The sequence below is a fragment of the Lissotriton helveticus genome, chromosome 4_1, assembly GCF_964261635.1.
Source record: "Lissotriton helveticus chromosome 4_1, aLisHel1.1, whole genome shotgun sequence".
In the NCBI taxonomy this organism is placed as follows: Eukaryota; Metazoa; Chordata; class Amphibia; order Caudata; family Salamandridae; genus Lissotriton; species Lissotriton helveticus.
Window position 1 is genome coordinate 1,125,186,688 of NC_136063.1, and position 23,394 is coordinate 1,125,210,081.

At 48.6% G+C, this 23,394-nt stretch overlaps 1 protein-coding gene across 3 annotated transcripts in view; it reads left to right on the top strand.

The window, feature by feature from the left end:
* Nucleotides 1-23,394, top strand: part of TMEM245 (transmembrane protein 245) — an 894,766-nt gene that overhangs the window by 358,454 nt on the left and 512,918 nt on the right. For all 3 annotated transcript variants that reach the window (XM_078687734.1, XM_078687733.1, XM_078687735.1), the window contains exon 4: nucleotides 6,090-6,203. In XM_078687734.1, coding sequence (XP_078543860.1) covers nucleotides 6,090-6,203 — 114 coding nt within the window. The remainder of the gene's footprint in view (nucleotides 1-6,089; nucleotides 6,204-23,394) is intronic.

The following is a 23,394-nucleotide window of genomic DNA, read 5'->3' on the forward strand; positions in this document are numbered from 1 at the left end:
CTATGATGGAGCATGACATCCCTCGGGATGTGTGAGAGTAACATGAAACGGTCTCATTGACTGCTCCTCACGATCTGTCCAGCTTTCAGAAAATTCTCCTTCCTCTTCCCCTTTTTAGGAACAGCGACCCCTAGTCTGCATTTTTGATGATCTTTCAGTCTAGCCACATCCTCCACCACTCCTGTTCCACTACAACAAGGCTGCCTATCATAGACTCCTGAAACGGAACAAAAGTCATCCTTGACTCTGGAGAACAAACCTTGAATACAACAAAAGCATTAAAAGTGTGTACGTTGAAGAGCTGGATGGGCAACTTTTTATACCAAATGTAAGCCTTACGAATAGCAGTGTAAGGCTCCAACCTCTGATCTACAACATCCACACCAACCATGTGCTTATGGTAGTCTGCAATGTACACAGATTTTCTCACTTCAGCAACCTGACTCCAAACAGTCACAGGTGAAGTACTTTCATCATGGTTATTAGTCAGCATGTGGACATCCATTTTTTCCACAAATTTCACAGCTAGCAGTTCATCACTATGTAAGGCACTGCACTGTCCCCTCTCAAGCTTTTTCTAAACAAGCTCTTTTGGGTAACCTTTACGGTTAGAGCAGGTAGTGCCACAAGCAACTTTGCCCACTTTGAATGATTCCCTAAACAACTGCACAGCTGTGTAGAAGTTATCTAGGAACAAAATGTGACCTTAGTTAAAAAGTCCTCTACCAAGTTCCCTTTATCATTCGAAATCGAGAGGGAGAATTGCGGTGTGTATCCAGCAGGAGCAGGGAGGCCAAAGTTACTAAGACAGATTGTGTTATACTTGGAACAACACATAAGGGAGGATAATCCCCTTAAAAACTTCATGCTGCCTATATAATTACGCTTCTGGGCAGGCTCCTCACCCGGCATATACCTGGAAGACTAAGACACCCTATTGTGGCTCCTCTGGTCACCCTTTACGTTCGCTCCACTAAGAGAGGTTAATTTAACGACCTAGCGAAGATCAGAATTCCATTATCCTCATTTGGGCTCTTATAGACTACAGAAGTTACCTCCCTGATCAAAAGATTTAAGTTGAGAACTGTCCTGAAGAAGGTGTTTTAATCTAAGGAAACTGAAACGCTGCGTCGACAACCATCTCAAAACCAAATATTTTTTGCTGATATGTGAATGTATAAATTGTTTTTTTATGTTTTTAATATGTTTGGAGTTTATCCAATTTTAAACGAATTTGTGTGACTACTGTATAAAATAAATCCTATTTAAAGATTGGAAATGACACGTATAGTCCTGTGATTGCTGTTGTGACTTATGTAAAAATTGTATTGAGCACGCTCTTACATGTGGCATTGAGCATCCTTTCCCTATAGTGTAGCTGTTACTAGATTGTGATCTATATTTCTTATTAGCACAACTTAGTGCTCGTTCTTAGATTGGGACACACCTCTACTTTTTTTGTGCCATTTCCCCATCTGTCCCAGATTGGATAAAGTACGGGGACCTCCCTTTCTTTTTTGGTTGCTCTACCAAGTTCCCACACAGTTTTATCACTAACTCCAAAAGTGGAAGGACAGCCAGGAGGGTCAATAGTGGAATCCCTACCAGTGTCCACCTGGAAATTATAGACATATCCTGTCCTGCTCTCAGACAACATATACATCTTAATTCCATAACATACCCTCTTGCTAGGAATGTGGTGCCTACAAACCAAATGGTCCATTGGATATGACCAAATACTCATCAACAGCTATTTCTTTTCCTGGATCATGGAACTCTGAAAATTGATCTACAAGGTGGTCAAAGGACAGGCCAAATCTTAAAAAGTCGGTCACAATCAGGGTTATCTTATGGCAACGCTGAAGCATTATAAAAAAAAAATGCAGCATCCGAAGCAAAAGTAAATACCGATCACAACTCTTAAGTGCAGGAAATATGGCTGTTGCCATCAAGGGACTGGTAGACCAATATGAAGACTGGGACAGCTTCCTTATCAAGACTGTCAAAAAAGTTAAACCCAAAAACTTCTTCATCTCTTTCAGATTTGTGGGAGTTCACTGAATAGCTCTAGAGCGGGGACTAAGTCTGGCACTGTTGTCCCTCAAATACTGTTCAGCATACAAAATAGTCTGCTCAACAATATCAGCCAAAAATACATCGTCCATAAACAACAACAAAAATGTATAGACAAAACAAAATCCAAATTCACTCTACACCCTGCAACCCCACTTGAGGCAGGCAACACCGGCTGCACCTTGTTTGGAGTCTAGCACTTCCAATGGTAAGCCTTGCAGCCCCAGGCTGCAATCCAGATGCCTCTTGCGATCACCACATCATTGTCCTCCTCTAAAACAGGCACTTCATCTGCACTGAGAGTAGCTTCATCCGCACTGAGAGTAGCTTCATCAGCCAATGATTCCTCGTGGACAGAAAATTCACTGCCAGAATCTTGCATTTTATCCTTTGCCTCAGATGCACCGTCAGTCTCATAATCCTGGTCAGAGGTAGATTTAAAAGGCATACCAGCAACCTGCTGAGCAGTTGTCCGGTGGCTAGCCATAATCCTTACTAATAAACGTAACTTGACAAACAAGTCAACAACAACAAACTCTTTGTAAAATAAGTAATGAAAAAATGTGGCTTTATTGCAAAGACCTATATACTCAAAAACAATACCACTCACTTGCCAGAAACAGCTAGACTCACCACCACCTACTCTTTACGGACACGGCAAGGACCAACAATATCCCACTAAAAAATAAAATGAAATTACACATAAGTGAACACAATACACATTGTGCACACATCCAAAGAGTCACATTCAAAGCATAAGCTAATTATGCTACTGTTAAGACACCACTTACAAAAAATTATTTAATACATGACAATAATACTCATTTGGAGTAAACACAATAAAAGAAAATGTCTCTTACCAAACACATGCAACTACGCAAACTGCAGATCAACCACTGCTGCAACTGCAAACAGGAATCACATCAACGGAATCAAAAGCTTTGCACTAGAATTAAAAGTAGAAACAAAGCATTACAGTCATATATGCAAATTGTGCACCAATCCACACACAATCCACCAACCAAGCTGGGGGGCAGATGGCCCTAAAAATATGCCCAGAACATTCACTCCCAAAAGAGGAGCGACCCTTGCGTGCGCACCCCCAAAACAACAACTTAGTAAAACCAACATCCCTGGTGTCTAGTGGTTTCTGCCCTTCTTGGGGCAGGTTGGCCTTAAAGTATAAAGCCGATCTGCCACCAAGAGAGACAGAAATGGCCAAATTAATCACCCCCTAAAGGGGAGCGACCCTTACCCAACGGGCCGCTCCCACAACAAAAATATTGCCCAGAAATAATATCCCTGGTGTCCAGTGGCTTCTGGCACCCTTGGGAGTGGATGGGCCCTAAAGCACAAGGCCGATCGGTCCCCTTGGGGGCAGAATTGGCTAAAATAACCACCACCTAAAGGGGAGTGACCCTTACCCAAGAGGCCACTCCCCAACAACATGTTCAAGCTAACATCCCTGGTGTCTAGTGGCTTCTGCCCCCTTGGGGCAGGTGAAACTAAAAGCATAGGGCCGATCTGCCCTCGGGGGGGGGGGGGCAAAACAGCCAACGTAATTACCCCTAAATGGGAGTGACCCTTGCCCAAGGGTCGCTCCTCAGAACAAAAATATTGGCCGACATAAAAATGCCTGGTGTTCGGTGGCTTCTGCCCTCCTTGGGAGCAGATGGGCCTAAAAGCAAAAGGCCAATCAGCCCCCAAGGGGCTGAAACAGCCAGACTATTCACCACCCTAAAGGGGAGCGACCCTTGCCCAAGGGGCCGCTCCCCAACATCAAAAAGAATAAAATAATCCCTGGTGGCCTAGTGGGTAAAGACCTAATAAATATAATCAGATCTGCCCCCAAGGGGGCCGGAAACCGTTCCTCAAGGGGCTGCTCCCCGACATTTTAGAAATTTGCACACCAACAAATCCCTGGTGTCTGGTGGGCATTCCTGCTGCAAGATTGCGGCCCCATGCGCAACAGTGCAGCAGGAATACTCCAAAGATACATTTTAGGAAAGGAAAACCCTTTCCTTTCCCCGATGCCTCTTTGTTACAACCCCCTCCCCCTAGGAGAAACGTACCTTTCTTCTTTGACGTGCTGGACACAAATAGCTTCCAGCATGTCCGGCAACCTCTAATAAGATCAGCGTGTAGTGCTCACTGACTGCATTAGATACTGTGTGTGGGGGAGGGGGGCAGCGGAAGCGCTTCCGTCCCTTGTGTAAATATCTCCGTGTTCATTGGCTCCAGCGTTGCAGGTGGGACCATACCCTGAAGGCGCTTCAACTCCACGAAGTATGAAGCCCTTCACATGAACTCGCTGAGAACTGAAGTCAGGTCAGAACTGTAATATTTCTGGAGACAATGTATTTTGTTAATTTCTTTTACATCTCTTTTACTGTATGTAAAATGTTTCTGACCCTTCATTTTTTGTCATCCTAGGGCAGGGATAGGTTTAGGGGCTCTCTGGGAGTTATTTAAGTTTTTGTTTAGCAGCTGTTTTATATTGACTCTACTGGTTACTGAATTGCACTTTTGTTTTTTAACCTTGCAAGTTTGACCTCAAGGTATAATGCGATTTTAATCCGCATTCTTGCTCTGGAATTGAGTACTATTGTCTTTTCGCACAGACGCTTGTGGTTTTTAACTGTATATATTATTGCAAAGGTTTTAATTCATCATGCAAATAAACTTACTTACTTACTATTTTATATCTCATTGCATTAAGGACGATCTTTTTTGGGAACCAAAAGTTTGCTTTGGGCTTCAAGGTCTATGCTTCACTGACTATTGGTTGCTTTTGTCAACTCTTCAGAAGACTGGGATAAACAGCAAGCAGTTGAACTGTAGTTTAGGACTATGACGCGCTGTATTTTAGCACGGTCAGGATAATACAGCTCACATTAGATTTGTGTGAAAGGGAGTACAATTTGATAGTTATTTCAGGTAAGTGAGTTTAGTATGCAGAGACTAGCTGGTTGCAGAATGCCAATACTACTTTTGATTGACAAGCCTCTGTTCCAAAGTATATTGGAAGTACAAAATATAAATCAAAATAAATGTCCAGAGTGCTTCCAGCATGCGTAATTTCACATTAAAAGTACAAAGATTTGAGCTACCTTTTCGTAAGCTTGTTTTCATTAATCCAGTGTGCCTGCTTTAGAGTGCATTTTTTTGTTTATTGTTGAATCAAGAGGAAAAATCATGGACATATGGCATTCACACTGGTGGAAAACTGGCAAATTATTTGAGCTTTTTATGAGCTTCTGTAATTGATTGGTGACTGATTACAGATAGTTGTAATGTTCTAATAGTTAAACTTGCTTGAGCTAAACTTTGCTATTGCTTAGCACTGCTGAGTAGTGGTATGGCACACTGGGACAGACTGTCCGTCTGTACATTGGTCGGATTAAACAAATGCAGCAGAAGAAGTGATAGGAATGTGTCACCCATTGAGTTTGAATATGAGAGAAGGAAGAAGGAAAAGTACTCTAACTCCAGCCATCTCTTAACGGTTAGCCAAGCCTTCAATACGATCCTACATAACCCTTGATTTTTATTTATTTTCATTGAAGGAGTGAAAGCTACCCTATGCAATTTTCATGTTACCTTTGAGCTGCAAATATAACCTTCAAAGAGTGCTTTAGTATTCCATATGGTGGGTGAGGCCAACCGTTTAAGGCGTGAATTTGAAAATGTAACAGAAGCTGTGTATTTCTACATGTTAACCTCTTAGTGACTATGGTACTTTTGAAAAGTAGTACGTTAGTTAAATGTAACATTTTTCTATCCCCTTCCTACAAATATGCTTTTAATTTTTTGCAAAATGACAACAAATTAATTATAGTTTTGTGCCTGGAATGCTTGTGTACTGATTTCATTAGGGTTCAATGGTTATAAGAGCAGTCAGAACTAATACTAATGTTTTTCTAAATTACAATTTGCCACCAGTTCAGCTAAGTGAAATGTTTGGTCACTTGTGACAAGGCACCTGATTTTTGTATTGATTTATTATTGTTTTTTAGGTGTTGAGCTTCCTGGTCAGATGCTTACCATTGCTGCTTCCACGATTGCGATGGCCATATCCATGACAGGATATGGGGATAATGAAGAGGATCAAGCTTCCTCAAATTCATCAGGTGACTAAACCTTGTGTGCAAAAAGCTTTTTGAATGTGCTTCATGCTAATCAAACAATAGTAAGTCTGGTAAAGTAATACATTCATTGGGAATAATGTGAAACAGGCTTTTGTGGTTCATGAAACATGTGCAGGTGAAAGAGACAGCAAACCATTGTGGCGGCTCCCAATCTCTTGACTAGGCAGGGATGTAAACGCTTTCCTTATGGTGATCTTTCGAGATGTTTTCTTAACACAAACCAAATAAAAAGTGTTTGGGAGTGACCCACCAACCAAGGGACCGGGTACCAATGGAAATCACAAAAAGAGAGAGACCATTGGTGAAGCTTACTATTAATGGCAGTAACTCCACTCATACTGGTGTCAATAAGATCAAAATACCCCTGATACATTAACAAATTTAAAATCAAAAAGTATTTACAGGAGAAACTAAAGTTCCGGTACAGATTTATTGATACAAATAAATAAAAACACTGTGTTAAAATCATACCTATACATACATAAACTACTTAATCAGTAAAACAAATTATTGTTCATCAGAGACAAAAAAGTGCTTCATGTTTGTAATGCAATATTGGGCTACGCTGAAACTGAGCTGAGTTTTTCATGCAGAGTCAATATAAACTACTTGCACATAGTGTTGGGCTTGTATCTAGAGAGTCGTGGCATAAACCAAGTGACCGGTTTTCAGCAGTTTTGCAGAAAAGAAGAACACGGTTTTATCTTTTCAAATCATTAAATTCAGCCCTTTGAAAAATATTATAGTGAAGACTTGGATGATTCTCCAGTCATTCCACTATTATCTATTTCTAAAGTTCTTGATTTGAATAAGAGACAACACTACTTTCGTCTTGAAAAAGGTGGTACTCATCAAGTGATAACACCGAAATGCGTCGACGCCCATTATTTTGATTTAAATCTGAGGAACCATCATAGTGCCATCATTTGACACTAATGAGACAGTTTTAGATTCTAATCGGATTAATAGTTCTTGATGTTTTCGTACATGATGCACTTTTTTTGTCTCTGATGAACAATAATTTGTTTTACTGATTAAGTAGTTTATGTATGTATAGGTATAATTTTAACACAGTGTTTTTATTTATTTGTATCAATACATTTGTACCGGAACTTTAGTTTCTCCTGTAAATTCTTTTTGATTTTAAATTTGTATATGTATCAGGGGTATTTTGATCTTATTGACACCAGTATGAATGGAGTGTGTTTGAATTACTGTCATTAATAGTAAGCTTCACCAAGGGTCTCTCTTTTTGTGATTTCTAAACACAAACCACACCGATTTTTTTCTTTAACTTATAGTATATTTAGAAGAAAAGGCGACCGCTGTTGCCTGTGGCCTTTAAGAATAGTTCCTTTACGTTCTAGCTTGTTTCGTGATTGTGAGAACAATGCAGGATCCTGCAAAGAGAGCAGCGACCCAGCTAGCTAGTTCTTTCAAGCATGCCTGGTTATTGTAGCATATAAAAGAAGGCGCATAGTGGCAGCCAATTAATACATAACAAGCCTATCCATATTATTCCATGCACACAGAGTCTTGTACTTAGCAAATAAAATGTTTTTGCTGTGGGTGGTATGGTTGTTTTGTCTACTCTATGCCACACATTCATTCATTTATGCTGCCATGCAGTGAATGTTAAATAAGGAAAAGTTAAGTTCCGGAATCTGTGGGGGGGTTCTAACCACCCAACATTTTCACACTTTTCCAGATAAAAATGGTACTCTGCTTGTGTGGCTGAGCCAATTTATGTCAGACAATGGACCAAATGGGGATCATGCAAAGACCACACTGCCTTTATATGGTCACAGTTTCCATCCATTCTTGTAGTGGGCTATAAACCCACCAACAGATGTCTGGTACAGTTTTAATCAGGAGAAATGTGGGAACACTAGTTGGTAAGAATGTTGTACCTCCCCACAGATTCCGGACCTTTCCCTAGCATAAATGTGAGGATAATTTTGATTTTATCAATTGTTTGAGGTTAGCAGAGCATTCTAGGTAAGAAACATGTAATGGGATCTAGAAAAGTCACGCCACCCAGGACTCCTCTGGGTGCCTAGTTTTCAGAAGTGTTTCAGTTTTGTAGAATACTTTGTCTGACTTCGGGCCCAAGTACTGCAGCTACCCACACGGCCAAAATAGGTGATTTTTTAAGATAAAAATGTAGTGTCTGCACGTTGTATTTTGATACTTATCCAGTATTAGGGGTGTCTTTCATGGATTCACATGCCTGAATCATTCCCCGTCGTCGAGACGGGAGCCTCCGGTACATAAAAAAGTAATGTCCTATAGACATACATAGAGAAAATAGGCCTAAGGGCCTCCCCTTAGTAGCCTTTCTTAGTCCTTATGTAAAAAGGACCAAACTCTCCTAGTCAGCCAATCAGCTCCGACCTCCCTCTAGAGCCTTCCTGGGAGGAGCCTCAGTCCCTCAGATTTTCTACCGCACGTTGTGCTAAGGGAGTCTCCTCTGAGCTCTGCTCAGATTCTGTGTTGTTTTCACCTAATTTGGCTTTTCTACTATGGATTATCTTAAAATACATTCTTTATCTTCAAATACTTTCTTTAAAGACGGTTTAACAAGGGAAAGAACGGAAGAATTCTGTTTGGAGCCTGCACTTCTTGTTCCAAGAGGTGGCTCTGCTCGGTTCCTCACACTCACAGACCAAAGGCTACAAGGTATGTTGCTTTTTCAAGTGACTTTTGAAGGGTCGTGAACAGAGGCTGTTAATATGGTTAAGGCCAGAAAGGAGGTTATTTATTTTCTCCAGTTACTGCGATGAGGTGTTGCCCTCAAAGTCCAGGAGACCTCAATAGAGAATCTCCTCAGACTCATTCCTCAGGGTACCATCCTGAGAAGGCCCCAAAAAAGACCGCTCAGGGGTCTTCCGGGCGCAGTCCTTCAAGGATCTCCCCACTCTGTGGGAAAGGAGAGTAAAGGACTTGCTTTGGAGAAATATCGGACAAAATAGACGACGTATGAACCGTCTATATCCTCTCCTCTGGTCATAGGATCGTTCAGAAAGGCGTCGTCTATACCTCCTGAGGTACAGCCTAAGAAGCCATCGATGTCAAAACCATCATCATTGCAATGAGAGCGTAGACGACGACGTCGTCGACGACGAGACCATAGACGTCGACGGAGACGGCGAGGACCGTCGACGACGGCGAGGACTGTCGACGACGAGTACCGTCGACGACGGCGAGGGCCGTCGACGGCGAGGGCCGACGACGGCGAGGGCCGACGACGGCGAGGGCCGGCGAGGGCCGTCGACGACGAGACCGTTGACGTCGAGACCGTCGACGTCAAGACCGTCGCCGTCGACGACGAGACCGTCGACGTCAAGACCGTCGCCGTCGACGACGAGACCATCGACGTCGGCGACGCAACCATCGGCGACAGCCTCTCGGAACGAAGGCCTGTCTACGGTATCAATGATGGCTTCATCTACGAAGACTACTCGGCATGTCTACGGCCTGTCTACGGTTTCGATGATGGCCTCATCTACGATGATGGCCTCATCTACGAAGGCGCATTTTCGTGGGCGCGTCTGACAGCCTGTCTACGGCAGCCTGTCTACGGCGGCCTGTCTACAGCGTCTACAGGGCCTAGTCTACAGGGCCTAGTCTACGAGGACCTAGTCTACAATGGCCTACTCTATAGTCTACGATGGCCTAGTCTACTGGCCTACTCTAGGGAGGCCTAATGATCGATGGCCTAGTCGTCTACGAAGGCCTAGTGCTCGATGGCCTAGTCTACGATGTCCTAGTCTACGACGGCCTAGTCTATGACGGCCTCGTCGACAAGGGCTAGTCTAAGGAGTCGACTGCTCGCCTACGACGCCCTGTCTACGGTATCGACGATAGCCTCATCTACGTAGGCTCATCTTCGAGGACTCGTCTACGGCGGCATAGTCATTGACGACATCGTCTATGACAGCCTGTCTGGTCGACCAGGGCCTTCTCTAAGATGGCCTAGCCTAAGATGGCCTCATCTACGCGGGCCTCGTCTACGTGGGCCTCGTCTACGATGGCCTAGTCTACGAGGGACTCGTCTACGATAGCCTCGTCTAGGATAGTCTAGTCTATGATGACCTCATCTACGACGGACTCAGCTACGAAGGCTAGTCTACGACGGCGTCGACGGCCTTGTCTACGAGTAGTCTACGACGGCCTCATCTATGACTGCTCGTCTACGACGGCATACTCTGACGGAGATCTTGTCGACGAACTCGTCAACGAAGGAGGAAATCCACCAAGTCTGTAATCTCTTTTAAGGGGGTATGGTCATCTATGACTGCGCGTCTACGATGGCATAGTCTATGACGGCAACCTCGTCGACGGATTCATCGACGAAGAAGGAACTCCACCACTTCTGGAATCTCTTCTAAGGTGGTATGGAGAGCTGCTCAACGTTTTAATATCTCCATGACCTCTCAAGAACAGGCCTGCTTCTTGTACGTCTTCAAAGAACCTACAAGAAGGCAGTAAGGTCAATACGGGTTATCCATTACCTATAGTCAGAAGAGGTAAGGGTCCGATAGTACCCCTCCTCTGTATCGCTGGTGATCCCTCCGTTGGAGAAGAAGTATAAGGCGCCAGATACAGCACCGGCGTGCTTAACAGGAACTTTCTAAGCCGGACTCGGTAGTGCCACAGGCGGCCTAGAAAAACTCCGGGGATCCTTCGGCCCCGTTGTCACCTCCTCCTGATAAGGAGGGTCTAGAGTGGACAACCTTACGAACAGGTTTTCCTCTGTGAACGTTCTAGCGCTCTTGGTACGCTAGCATGGACAATTGTGGGCACACTGGCCCCATACCAGCCGGAATTACCAGACTCATCCGAAGAGGAAGTTAGGTGGATTCCGCTAGAGGCGGTGCATTGGCGTTAAACCATAGACTGCACGAGGAATATCGCTATGACAGGGTTCCGCAAGTGGCTGGACCAGCAGTATTGCGGATCCAAGGAGGGCCCTTTCCGTCCTGAGGTGCAAACAACGTTTGTGGACAGGCCAGATGAGGGCCAGTCACTATTGGCACGAAAAGTTAACGAAACAGACAATGCGAGAGCTTTGGACACTCTTCAGTATATGAACCAGTCCTTTAGTACAAATGGAGGAAGAAGAAGGTCTTCCCTCAAAGGAAATTATCAATTCCAATCTTCCTGCTCTTCAGGCCAGAGTAGACCACAATGCCTTCAGTCGCCGACAATAGCAAAACAAGCACCCATCTTCTGAGAAATTGTCTTCTCATGGAACGGGCAGCGGAGATATCAAGATGTACAGCTGCATCTACGTCTGGATTATGCTGTAGAAAGGAGCTATAGCGAGAGTTCCTCCTCCTCAAAGGAGCTATAGCGAGAGTACCTCCTCCTCATAAGGGAAAAAGTTTTTTTTTTGTTCCCGCTTCCTTTTTAAATCCAGAAAAAAGATAAGAGGAGGAGACCAACCTTGGGCTTCAGAGACTTCAACACCCTCCTAAAAGAGGCAGTTGTTTCGCATGGTAATCCATGAGGTCCAGCAAACAGGACGTTTACTTCCATATCCCACTTCACAGGAATCACTAAAAGTACTTACGAATTGCAGTAGTTCGCAGACATTTACGGTTTCGCGTTCTGCCTTTCGAGCTCAAGTCTGCACCACACATATTCACGAAATACGGTTCCCTGGGAGCGACATAACTAGGACACCAAGTCTTTCGGTATCTGAAGGACTGCCTGCTCAAGGCTTCATCCTTAAAAGACGTGTCAAGGTCTCCCAACGCCTGCTTTCAGTTTTCGATGCTTGGATCTCATCCTCAATCAGGAAAAATCGGTCCTGAAACCTTCTCACTACATCAGTTTCCTAGGTACATCAGTTTCCTAGGTATAACCCTGGCCACACGGTCAGCAAAGGTTTTCCCATCAGAGAGTGATAGTGTATCCTCCTGATTCCTCGCTCTCAACTACGAACGAGACCTCTACAAGAGGCACTATCGAAGCAGTGGTTACAATCTACAGTGTCATCTTGCCACATAAAAGGGAATCCTCACATGGCCGGTGTCCTACAATGAGGAATATCCTCTCAAAAACTGTCTCAAGGCTTGTCACTCCTACTTCCGGCGGCTCCTCACGTCGTCACAAAATGCGGAAGGTAGTCTCCTATGGAGAAGACACTACATATCAATCTGCCTGAACGGCTGACGGTCTTCCTGGGCCTTCAAGCTTGCCTACCAAGAATAAGACGAACAATGGGCTCACCGATGCGTTCAGCAGGCAGAAACCATTGTAACAGGGAGCTGGACCAACAAATCATTGGCCACGTCTTCTCCAGATAAAACACGCCGCAAATGGATCTAATTGCGACGTGAATGAAAGCCGAATGCCCACACTTCGGTAATTGGCTAGGGAATGCATCTCCAACCGCATGGCGCAATGTCTTTGCGTAGGCCTTTCCACCATTCCCGATGCTCCCATTGTCCTCAAGACAAGGTTGGTGGAGCCTTGTATTCTGATTTTAATAGCCCCAATTGGGCCGAGGCAACATTGGTTCACAGAACTCCACCACCTATCCATGTAGCCGCCGATCCACCGGCGGCAGTATCTATCTCTGCTTACTATGATCGATAATGCAGTTCGACATCAGGGTCTGAAGTCTCTCTGATTGGTCGCCTGACCCCTGAGTTCAGGGTTCCACAATCGGAATAATCCACAAGACTGAGTTCAGAGTTCCACAATCGGAATAATCCACAGGACTGTAGACATTCTTGCCAGAGCAAGTGCGGATAGCACATGAACATATTCCCGGAAAGGGAAGCGCTTTGTGTCTGCGGTGTCGACCGCAGAAATATGCTTTTCTCCACATCACTGGTGCAAATATTGCCTTATCTATCCATTACAGAACACTTAGCAGTGCTATCTCGTTATAAAAGAATTCAAACGAGCCCATCGCTCTGGTCAAGCGGGTTGATTAAGCAAGTTCTGAAACGTTTATATAGATCTTTCCCGCCAGTAAGGATGTTGCCACCTCCTGGCATCTCAATGTGGTTCTTACCAAGCTCATGAAACATCCGTTCAACCAGTACACGGAGCTGACCCAAAGTATGTCTCGTGAAAAATCCCCACTAAGAGTCAGTGGGCTACAGGCGGTTTTCTATCCAGAAGAGTGAGCGAGCTCCAAGCTCTGTCCATTCAGGAACCATACATGCAGTTCAGGAATGCTAGCATGGTGCTGAGACCGAACCCAAAATTCGTTCCAAAGGTGCCTTCAGACTTTCATCTCAATGAGCCAATAATCCTTCAAACTTTCTTTGCGAACCCTTCAACCGCAGCAGGAAGGGCTCTACATTCTTTAGATCTCAAAGATGTCTCAGGTTCTACCTAGATAAGTCTAAGACTTTCAGAAACTCTTCACAACTGTTCGTGGCGTACAGCAGACCAAGAATGGGCCTGTCCCTCACGAAACAAAGCATCTCAAGATGGATCTCATCAACGATTGCATTCTGCCATGACCAGGCCGGACGGCCTTTGACTGATCAGGTCACTGCACATTCCACCAGGGCGATGTCCACGTCAGCAGCACTCTTCGCGGGGTTGCCAATCTTGGACATTGGCAGAGCGGCGACCTGGAAGTCACCGCACACTTTCTCCAGCCACTACTGCCTGGATATCGAACTTCAGAAGGATACGGCAGTGGGTCAAGCGGTGCTTCGCCATCTCTTTCAGTGAGGTGAGCCTTCCTACATCCCGCCATCCAGGTATGCACATTCCTTGCTCTTGTGATACTATATGTGATGATATATGCATTGTCTAACATGACTGCAGAACTGATTTACATCACAAATGTGCATATCTCATTGCTAACTATTCTGATTCAGGCATGTGAATCCATGAAAGACACCCCTAATACTGGATAAGAAATGCGTTACTTACCTGTAACAGCAGTTATCCAGTATTGGTGTCTTTCATGGATTCACATGCAACCCTCCCGCCTCCCCTGGGAAGTCTCACATCCCTCTCTCACAACATTACGCCTACCTAGCTGGGTGCGTACGAAAATCTGAGGGACTGAGGCTCCTCCCAGGAAGGCTCTAGAGGGAGGTCGGAGCTGATTGGCTGACTAGGAGAGTTTGGTCCTTTTTACATAAGGACTAAGAAAGGCTACTAAGGGGAGGCCCTTAGGCCTATTTTCTCTATGTATGTCTATAGGACATTACTTTTTTATGTACCGGAGGCTCCCGTCTCGACGACGGGGAATGATTCAGGCATGTGAATCCATGAAAGACACCAATACTGGATAACTGCTGTTACAGGTAAGTAACGCATTTCTTTTCCCTTTGTGGGTGATCAGCCAACATATCCAAGGTGGGCACTGTTTTTATTGGGAGAAATGTGGGAACTCTGGATGGTAGGGTTTTGTGGATCCGTGTAGGTGCTGGCACTTTTCTTTACAGAAATGTGAGTAAAATGTCTGATTTTAGCTAGTGTATAATGTTTGCAGGGTATTCATGTAATAAATCGTAGTGGAATCCATGCAAGCAACACCATTGGGATTCTCCTGCATTGCTAGGTTTTAGAAATGCCCACGGATTTTAGGGCTCACTGCTTGCCGGTTGAACCAGAGCTCTTAGATGGTGAGCATTTCCCATTGCAAGTGAGGGGAAATTAGGATATTCCTCTTCTGTGCGGACCAGTATGTCAAAATGACATTTCAAAGAATCCAACATTTTTGCTTACTTGCTGGGGTATGAAGATGCTGCAGAACCCATGGTGGTGAAGGGGGGGGGTGGGGGTGGGGGTGGGGGGGTGGGAGTGAGGAGTTGACCTTTCTTAACACCTCCTCTGGGTATGGCAGGCAAGAGTAGTTGGCGAGGTGGAAGTAAACCCTTCAATCTGGGGCGTGGCCAAGCAGCATGGCCGACAGGACGTGAGCTCCTCCGGCTCCCAGCAAATCGGCCCTAAAATCCTGTATAATCATCCTGGCAGGGCTCCTGCGAAGTAAAGTCGGGTGCTTCATGTCCCCCTGACACCTGGGGGCAAGTTCTAGGGCGATCTCGAACGCCCCGCAAGCAGAGGTGCCGAGACACTGGCAAGCACTACGGAGCCCTGGGCCCGATACCACGCGAGACCGGGGCCTGAGGCCTGCTCCTGGAGTGTGGCGCAGACTGGCGAGAAAGGACCGGTGGAGGCCCGGAGACTTGGGATCCGTCTAGGTACAGCCGGAACATCGACTGGCGAGGGCTCAACCAGAGAGACATAGTGGGTAGCCCCGATCTGGGCTACCGGGACCCACGCTGCCGGCACTGCTGCGGCTGAGAGAGTAATCTGCAGAGCGGCTGAGACCCCCGATCCTTAGCGGGGGGGCATCGCCGCTGTGATCCTCCTTCGTCTGCGGGGGGCCCTTGGAGATTGAGGGAGCCTCGGGCGTACCTGGCGGCCCCTGTTGAGGTAGAGGGGAAGTGGTCGATTGACAGGCGAGGCCCCGGATCGTGGCCTACATCTTTGGAAAGGCGGGGCCCTGAGGCCTAGGACAAGCGGCCATCGAGATCCGAGTGGGGTTACTGCAGACTATTATTGAACACCTAACGTCCCACTGACTCCTGGGGGCAAGTTCTGGGGCGTTCTTGAGCGTCCCACAGGCGGCGGCGCCAACGTGATTCCCTGTGCCGCGGGCCCCCGGACTTGCTGCTATGCGAGTCCGGGGACTCATATCAGAGAGCGGCACGGACTGGTGGCGGGGGTCCTGTGGAGGCCCGGAGGCTTGAGTACCGGTGACACCAGCATATTGACCGGTGAGTGCCTGACCGGAGCGACAAGGTGCGGATCCTGGTGCTGCTGGAACCCTTGCTACCGGCACTGCTGCGACGGAGGGGGTAAATAGCGGGACATCTAAGACCCCTGTACCTGCGCCTCCCTCGTGGGGGGGCGTCGCCGCTAGGATCCTCTTCCGGCTGCCCTCGGAGGTTGGGGGAGCCTCGGATGTGCCCGCCAGGCCCTGTCGAGGGGTGAGGAAGCGGCCCGTCGCTGGGCGAGGCCCCGGTCTGAGGCCTACATCTCTAGAGGGGCAGGGACCCTAGGGCCTGGTGCAAACGGCCTTCGCGACTGGAACTGAGTCCCGAGTCGTATATGCGAGGGGCCTGCAGTCTACTAGGGGCCCGGAACGTGTGGGACTGCCATAGTGGGACTGTTGGCAAGGAGGAGTTCAGGCGACTCCCTGCGCAGGCTGGCGCTGATGAACATACAGTGGCCCTACATACCCTGAAGATTGTGCGAGGCCCAACGGAGAGCACGCCTGGCAGGCCCTCGAACTGACTGCAACCGGGACCGGCCGGCGGGGCCAGGACCTGACACTCGTCGACGAGATTTGGTAAGGAGTACTTTAGCGGGAGTGGATTTTGTGAGTGGAAAGCTGGCGCAGAGGCTCCCTTGGGCCGGAATCATTCCGGAGGTCCTGGGGGCCGGTTCGGCACCTGGCTGCTGTCCCTTGACCCTCCTGTAACAGTTGGAGTGGGACCATACTTTGGAGAGACGGACCCGGGTTGATGGGATCGCCAGGCTTGCACGCGCCCACCCTGGCAAGTATGACATAACGCTGAGGGACACGCCATCTCTGCGATGGGACCAGCGGGAGCCTCCATATAAAGTGCAGCAGTTAGGTGGGCGGAAACTGCTTGCGGAATATTGGTCGGACAGGACCCGCGTGCTGCGCAGCCTTCCTGCGGCCCGAGACCGGCCTCCCTGCTGAAGCGGTGGTGCCCGGTGAGTGGAATAGCGGCGGGGCACAGACACTGACCCCCTGAAGAGGTAGCGTGAGGCAGAGAGGGATATCCCTGGGCCAATGAACAATCCCACACGGCTGCAGGTACCTTGGGAGTGTCGTGGTGGCTAGTGGCCACTTAAATCTGCAGAGAGCTCTCCGGGTATTTGGGATTTGAGTCTGACCAACAGGCAGTAAAACAGAATCAACATCGTGGGCCTCGCCACTCAATAAGGAGTCGCACAGGATACAAGGGGCACCTGCAATGCGGAAGGATAGGATGTCGCGCTCCACGCAGCCCAACACAATAACGCAATATACCACATAAAGACTACCCTCCCAGCGGATCATACGACAGTCAGGCCAAGATGAGGGGGCGGAAGCTCCCGAAGAGCCATCCCAGGCGGAGCTGTTGAAGGCGATCCAGGGCTCCCACTCGGCACTGGAGTGCCAAATAGAAACAGTGTCGATCGATGTAAACTTGTTGCGGACAGATCTACGGAAGGTGGACGATAAAGTCACAGATGTGGAAGGAAACATAGAACAGCTGCAAGGAGAGGTGGCGTCCCTCAAGAAAACGGTGGCACAACTCACGGCCACAACTGGAGACCTGGAGCGAAGAGCGGAAGACGCGGAAGGGAGAGCGTGCCGCAGTAATATCAGGGTCCTTGGCGTGCCGGAGCGGGCGGAGGCGGGAAATGCTGAACGCTTCCTAGAGAACTGGATTCGTACACAGCTGTGTCCGAGGGGCCTATCGGAGTTCTTTGTGATCGAACGGGCCCATAGGGCACTGGTCCCGCCGCCACGGCCGGGGGAACCCCCGTGGGCCCTAATCATCAAAATTCTCAATTACCGGGACAAAGACTGTATCCTCAAGGCGGCAAGAGAATCGGTGAACCTCACCTTTGAAAACAGCAAGATCTCCATTTACCCGGATTACAGCCAGCAAGTTCAAGAGCAAAGAAAGTCCTTTCTGGGAGTCAAACAGAAACTCCGGGAGATGCACCTACAGTACATGCTGCTATACCCGGCCAAACTGAAGGTGTTGGCTCAGGGGAAGGCACACTTTTTTGATTGCCCGGAGGAGGTCTGGGATTGGCTGGAGATTAGAGGAGACGAGCTGCCGCCGGGAGAATGTGGTGGACACCGTGGGACGTGGGGTATCCGACCACCGAGAAGGCGTGTGAACAGGAGACGGCGCCGGTCCGAGGCAGCTGAAAGCGAGGAGAGGCGCAGAGTAATGGTGGGAGCCGATGGAGCCTGGCATCTGGAACCGTCCGAAGCTGGAGAGGATGTGGTGCCCTCGACATCTAAGGCGCCCAAAGAAATATTGGTTGCAGATACCCTGCATGTCACGGCACAGGACATGGCACTAACTGCCCCGGAGATTCCCGAGACTGCGGTGATTGGGACTCCTGAGACAGTGGACCCTTCTTGATGTTGCTTAGTGCCTGGGAGTGAGGAGTGTATGACAACAGACAGGATCACGGCCCTCTTTGGGTTAGATTTAGTCACCGGTGTGAATGTTGCATGATGTACGCGGGAGGCCTTCTTAGCTAGGTATCCCATGTGACAGTGGGAGGGAGTGATCATGGTTAGGGGGAGTAGGAGTACGCATATAGATTCAACTAGACAGAATGAGCCTGATGTAATGTCTTGAATCGGGTCTTGTAGGGAGTCGGGTGGGGGGGAGGGAGTTTTTTCTTTTTTCGTTCTTGACTGTGTATCATCTCGTTAGGCGAATGGGGTGGCTGTGCACGTCCTGTCACCAGCAGGGAAAGGGCATATTGGCATGTTTAGTTGTTGCTGGTATATTGCTCGTGGGAGGGGGGAGGGGGGGGATTGTTTAGGGGGGGTTGTTCAAGGAACAAGTTTTCGGCATCATTTGTATTACAGCTCGGGCACCGGAGGGGAACGACGCTGGGAGTGGGCACTTGCAGCGAAGTGGACTATGCGGGAAATCATGGGACACAAGTTTCTAAGCTGGAACGTGAGGGGGCTAGGCACATGCACTAAAAGATACAGGGTCCTCTCCTTCCTTCGTAGACACAGGGTGTCCATCGCCTGCCTCCAGGAGACCCACCTTGTGGATGATGGTGCCCAGAAATTAGCCAAGAAATGTCGCGGACAGCTATTCCATGCATCCTTCTCTACATATGCCAGGGGGGTCTTGATCTGGCTGGCCCCTGGGGTACAGTTCGCTATGCAGTACATGGAAACGGACATTAATGGACGATACCTGCTCATCAGGGCTAAACTGGATGGCAGAGACATCGTCATCTTAAATTCCTATGCACTTGATGACCCGTATTTCTTCCGGGCCGTACAAGACGTCCTGATACACGACCTGGGGGACCGACATTTTGGTTTGGGGACTTTAACTGTATCCTTGACCCGGCACTGGATTGGTCCCCGCCCCAGGAGGGCACAAAGCCCCGTATGACAGTACAACTCAGGGATGTCATGGGAAACATAGGGGCGGTAGATATTTGGCGCCAACGGAATCCAACGCAGAGGGTGTATACTTGCTTCTCCCCCACACACAACACTTACAGCCGCTTAGATAGAGTTTTAGTGGCAAACGCTGAGCTTCATGTCTCCGTGGCTGTTACTCATCTGGCTCGTTTTTTATCAGATCATTCACCGGTGGCTTGCATGGTCCAATGGGGGCCTTCGATCGCCCGTCCCCCTACATGGAGGCTCCCGGTGGACGTACTCAGTGATCAAATAGGTAAAGTGCACGTGGCAACGGCCATTGACAACTATATAGACCTCAACTGGGGGGAGAGGGGCTTATCTGTGGCTACTAGGTGGGAGGCCCTGAAGGCGGTGGTGAGGGGCGCCTGCATGGGCCTTACCTATGGAGTTTGGAAACAACTACTCCAAGACCTCCAGAAAGAGGAGGACGCCCTCCTGCAGACTCAACAACTGGCAGACCCTAGTCCCCCGCAGCAGTTAGAAGAACAGGCAGCCCGAGCTCGTTTACACGACATACTAGATAGACTCGACAAATACACATTGGGCCAAAATAGACAGCGTCTTCACAGGGAGGGCGACAAATCAGGGCGGCTCCTGGCTTGGATTCTGAGGAGGGAGCAGACGCCCGACCGTATTGTAGCCTTACGGGACCTGAACGGACAAGTGGTTTATTCAGAACAGGCCGTCCTTGAGGTGCTCCAATCCCATTTACGACAGGTGTATGCCGCAGACCCTAGCATCTCAGAGGCTTTTTATCTCCCCTATTTACAGGATCTGAACATGTTGTCCATCTCGGATTCAGACAGGGAGGAACTAGATACGAGCTTGACGTTGGCTGAAGTCCGTGTAGCACTAGCCCGCTTGCCGCGTGCAAACTCACCGGGAAGTGACGGGTTCCCACCGGGGTTCTATCAGGAATACCGAGACGTACTGGCTCCGCTCCTCTTGCAGGTCTTCCATGAGGCGTTCGAGAGGGGAGAGCTCCCACGGAGCATGACCCAGGGAGAAATCTGCATGATCCTGAAACCAGGGGTGGATAAACATGACCCCTCGTCCTATCGTCCGATTACCATGATAAATTCTGATATTAAAATTCGGACTAAATTATTGGCCACGAGACTAGCACCCATATGGAACAGTTGGTGCACCAAGATCAATGCGGGTTTATCCCGGGGCGGAACACCGCCATGAATCTTAGATGTTTGAACCATATCCAACACGAAGTGCGAGGCAGGGAAGACCAGACGGTCTTGGTATCTATAGATCTGGCCAAGGCGTTCGACACCGTTGATTGGGGCTACTTACAGGAGGTCCTCCGGAAGATGGGCCTGGCGCCCAATTTTAGTCGTTGGATTCGTATCCTATATAGCTCCCCCCGAGCCAGGGTGCGCCTGGGAGCCGCGAGATCGGAGGAGTGACAGCTGGGACGGGGCACGAGACAAGGATGCCCCCTCTCGCCGTTACTTTTTGCCCTTACCATCGAGCCATTTGCTGTCATGATACGGACTGAGATGCGACAATGGGGTATTCAAGTGGGTGACACGTGCAATGTACTGTCGTATGCAGATGACGCCCTGTTCTACTTGAAAACTCAGAGGGAGGCGCTACCGAGGTTATTGTACCACCTGGACCGTTTTGGTGAGGTATCGGGCTTGCGCCTTAACCGGAGCAAGTCTCTTATATTCCCGCTATCGGGATTTGAAACGGTGCCGTTGGAGGACTTGCCAGCGCTTGGACTGTGTTGGGAACAGACCAGTTTCCGATACCTTGGTATGCACGTGGCCTTCACATAGGAGCAATCCCTTGCCCGAAACATAGACCGGGTGATTAAGTCTCTTCAGCAATCCGTGTCCTTTTGGAACACCCTACCGCTGTCCCTAATGGGACGGCTGGCCGTCTTTAAGATGGTGATGCTGCCGAGGACACTGTATGTCCTGCAGAACACGTTATGCCCTCTCCCACTTAGGGTTTTTTGAACCCTCAATACGCTGCTCACATCTCTGCTCTGGGCGGGTCGGCGAAGCAGAGTAGCCCTCCGTACTGTAGTGCGCTCCTTTGAGGAGGGAGGTCTGGAGGCCCCACGCTTCGATCTTTATTATTACGCAGCACAGATACTTCCGGCTGCCAGGTGGTTTGCAGACACGGACGTCTGGGAGACGCGATTACTAGCAGGTAGGGCGACGGTACAGGAGCTTCAGCTGGCACTGATGCGTGGGGCGGGAGCTGATGCCGGGCTCCCCTATGTGGTGAGAGACACGGCTGGTGTATGGCAACGTTTTGTAGAAAGGGTCCTGCGTTCGGCCCCCTTTCACAGGGATCTACCGATCTGGATATTGGCTCCAATGGTAGAGATTGAACACCAAATGTCCTTCCTTGAATGGAGAGACGGAGGCTGTGAGGTCTTGGCAGATCTATACCCTTCCGAGAGCTTCGTAACGTACGAGCAGGCCTGCTCGTTACAATACTTACATTATCTAGGGTTGCGTTCTGTTGTGCGCTCGGTCTGGCCACAGTGTCCGGAGATACCTCTGATGACCCATACCTTACATATCATATTGTTCTGCACCAGAGGATGTAGATTGATAGCCTTGCTGTATGCGGCTATGAAGCGTGATTCGGTCTCCCCGGTGGCACCGGCATGGGCGGCCTGGGAGACAGACCTTGGAGCACCTCTGGATCAGGGACAAAGGACGCGTATAGGGGCCTTGACGCGGCGGGTGTCCTGTAACGCGCGTTTTAAACTTATCCGTTTTAACTTCCTACACAGCACCTATCTTACCCCATAGGCGGTGAGCCGCTTCTCTGAGGATAGGGGAGACAGCTGCCCTAGGTGCAGCGCAGTGGAGGCGGGTTTTCTGCATCTGGCCTGGGAATGTCCACTGGTGGGGAGATTTTGGACAGGGGTTGTGGCCCGTATAACGGCCACCACTGGCCTCCGAATCGAATTAATACTCTTACATTGTCTGCTGGCATTGGTCCCAAGGCCTAGGAAGCGGAAGCTTTCGTATAAATTGTTGCAATTAATGCTAGTGTTGGCTAGGCGAAGAGTCGCCATCACATGGATGGGACAGAGGGCCCCAGACGTGGACACGTGGCTCAGAGATGTGAGGGAATGGTCACTCGCGGAGGAAACACACATGCAACACACTAGGAGGGATGAGAAATTGCAGGAGGACCTGCTGGCGTGGCGAGCCATGTGTATGTCGGGGTTGGCTGCAGAAGGGAACTCATCACATAGTGCTCGGAAGGGACTAGCGGCAAATTATTGTCTGAGCAAGACCTTGAGGAAGGGGGGGGGAGAGGCCACCTGAGGGCTGTACGAAAAATGCATGGAAATGGTCCGGCCTGAATTCCTCACAATAGCATACGTCATCTGCTTGTTACACTGCTGTACTGCATAAACTTGTGCACTTTCAGATGTTGTCCGAATCCGACATGTGCCATAATGAGAATGTCGAACTGTGTGCAAATGTATTTAATGATGCTTTGAGGGGGTTTCTTTTTTGTATGTTCTTGTTTTCGGAAAAACCTGAAAAATAAAGTTAAAAAAAAAAAACTTCAATCTACCCCTCTGAAAAACTGATGGGTTGGGAAAAGGGTAGGGGCACAGCCCTATGCCTGGAAGGCCACCTCGTCCCCTGTTTTTCCCTGGTATCTAGTGGGCTTTTTGCCCCCATTGGCCACTCTGCAAAGATGCAAAGAGATTAGGGGTAAACCCCCCCATATTGCCCCCAAGTGGGAGAGGAAGTACTGTTAGCCCTGTTTTTGGGTGTGTCATGGCCCAGTGCCTGGGTGGGCCACCCACATCCCCTTTTTAAAAAACTAAAAAAACAAAACATCCCTCATGTCTTGTGGACCTTCTGACACCCAGGTGGGCAGATTGGGTGTAAACACCCTCCCAATCTGCCCTCCTTAGGGATGAACTTTTGGTGTGCCCTTTAAGAAAGTGGGCAACCACCGAGG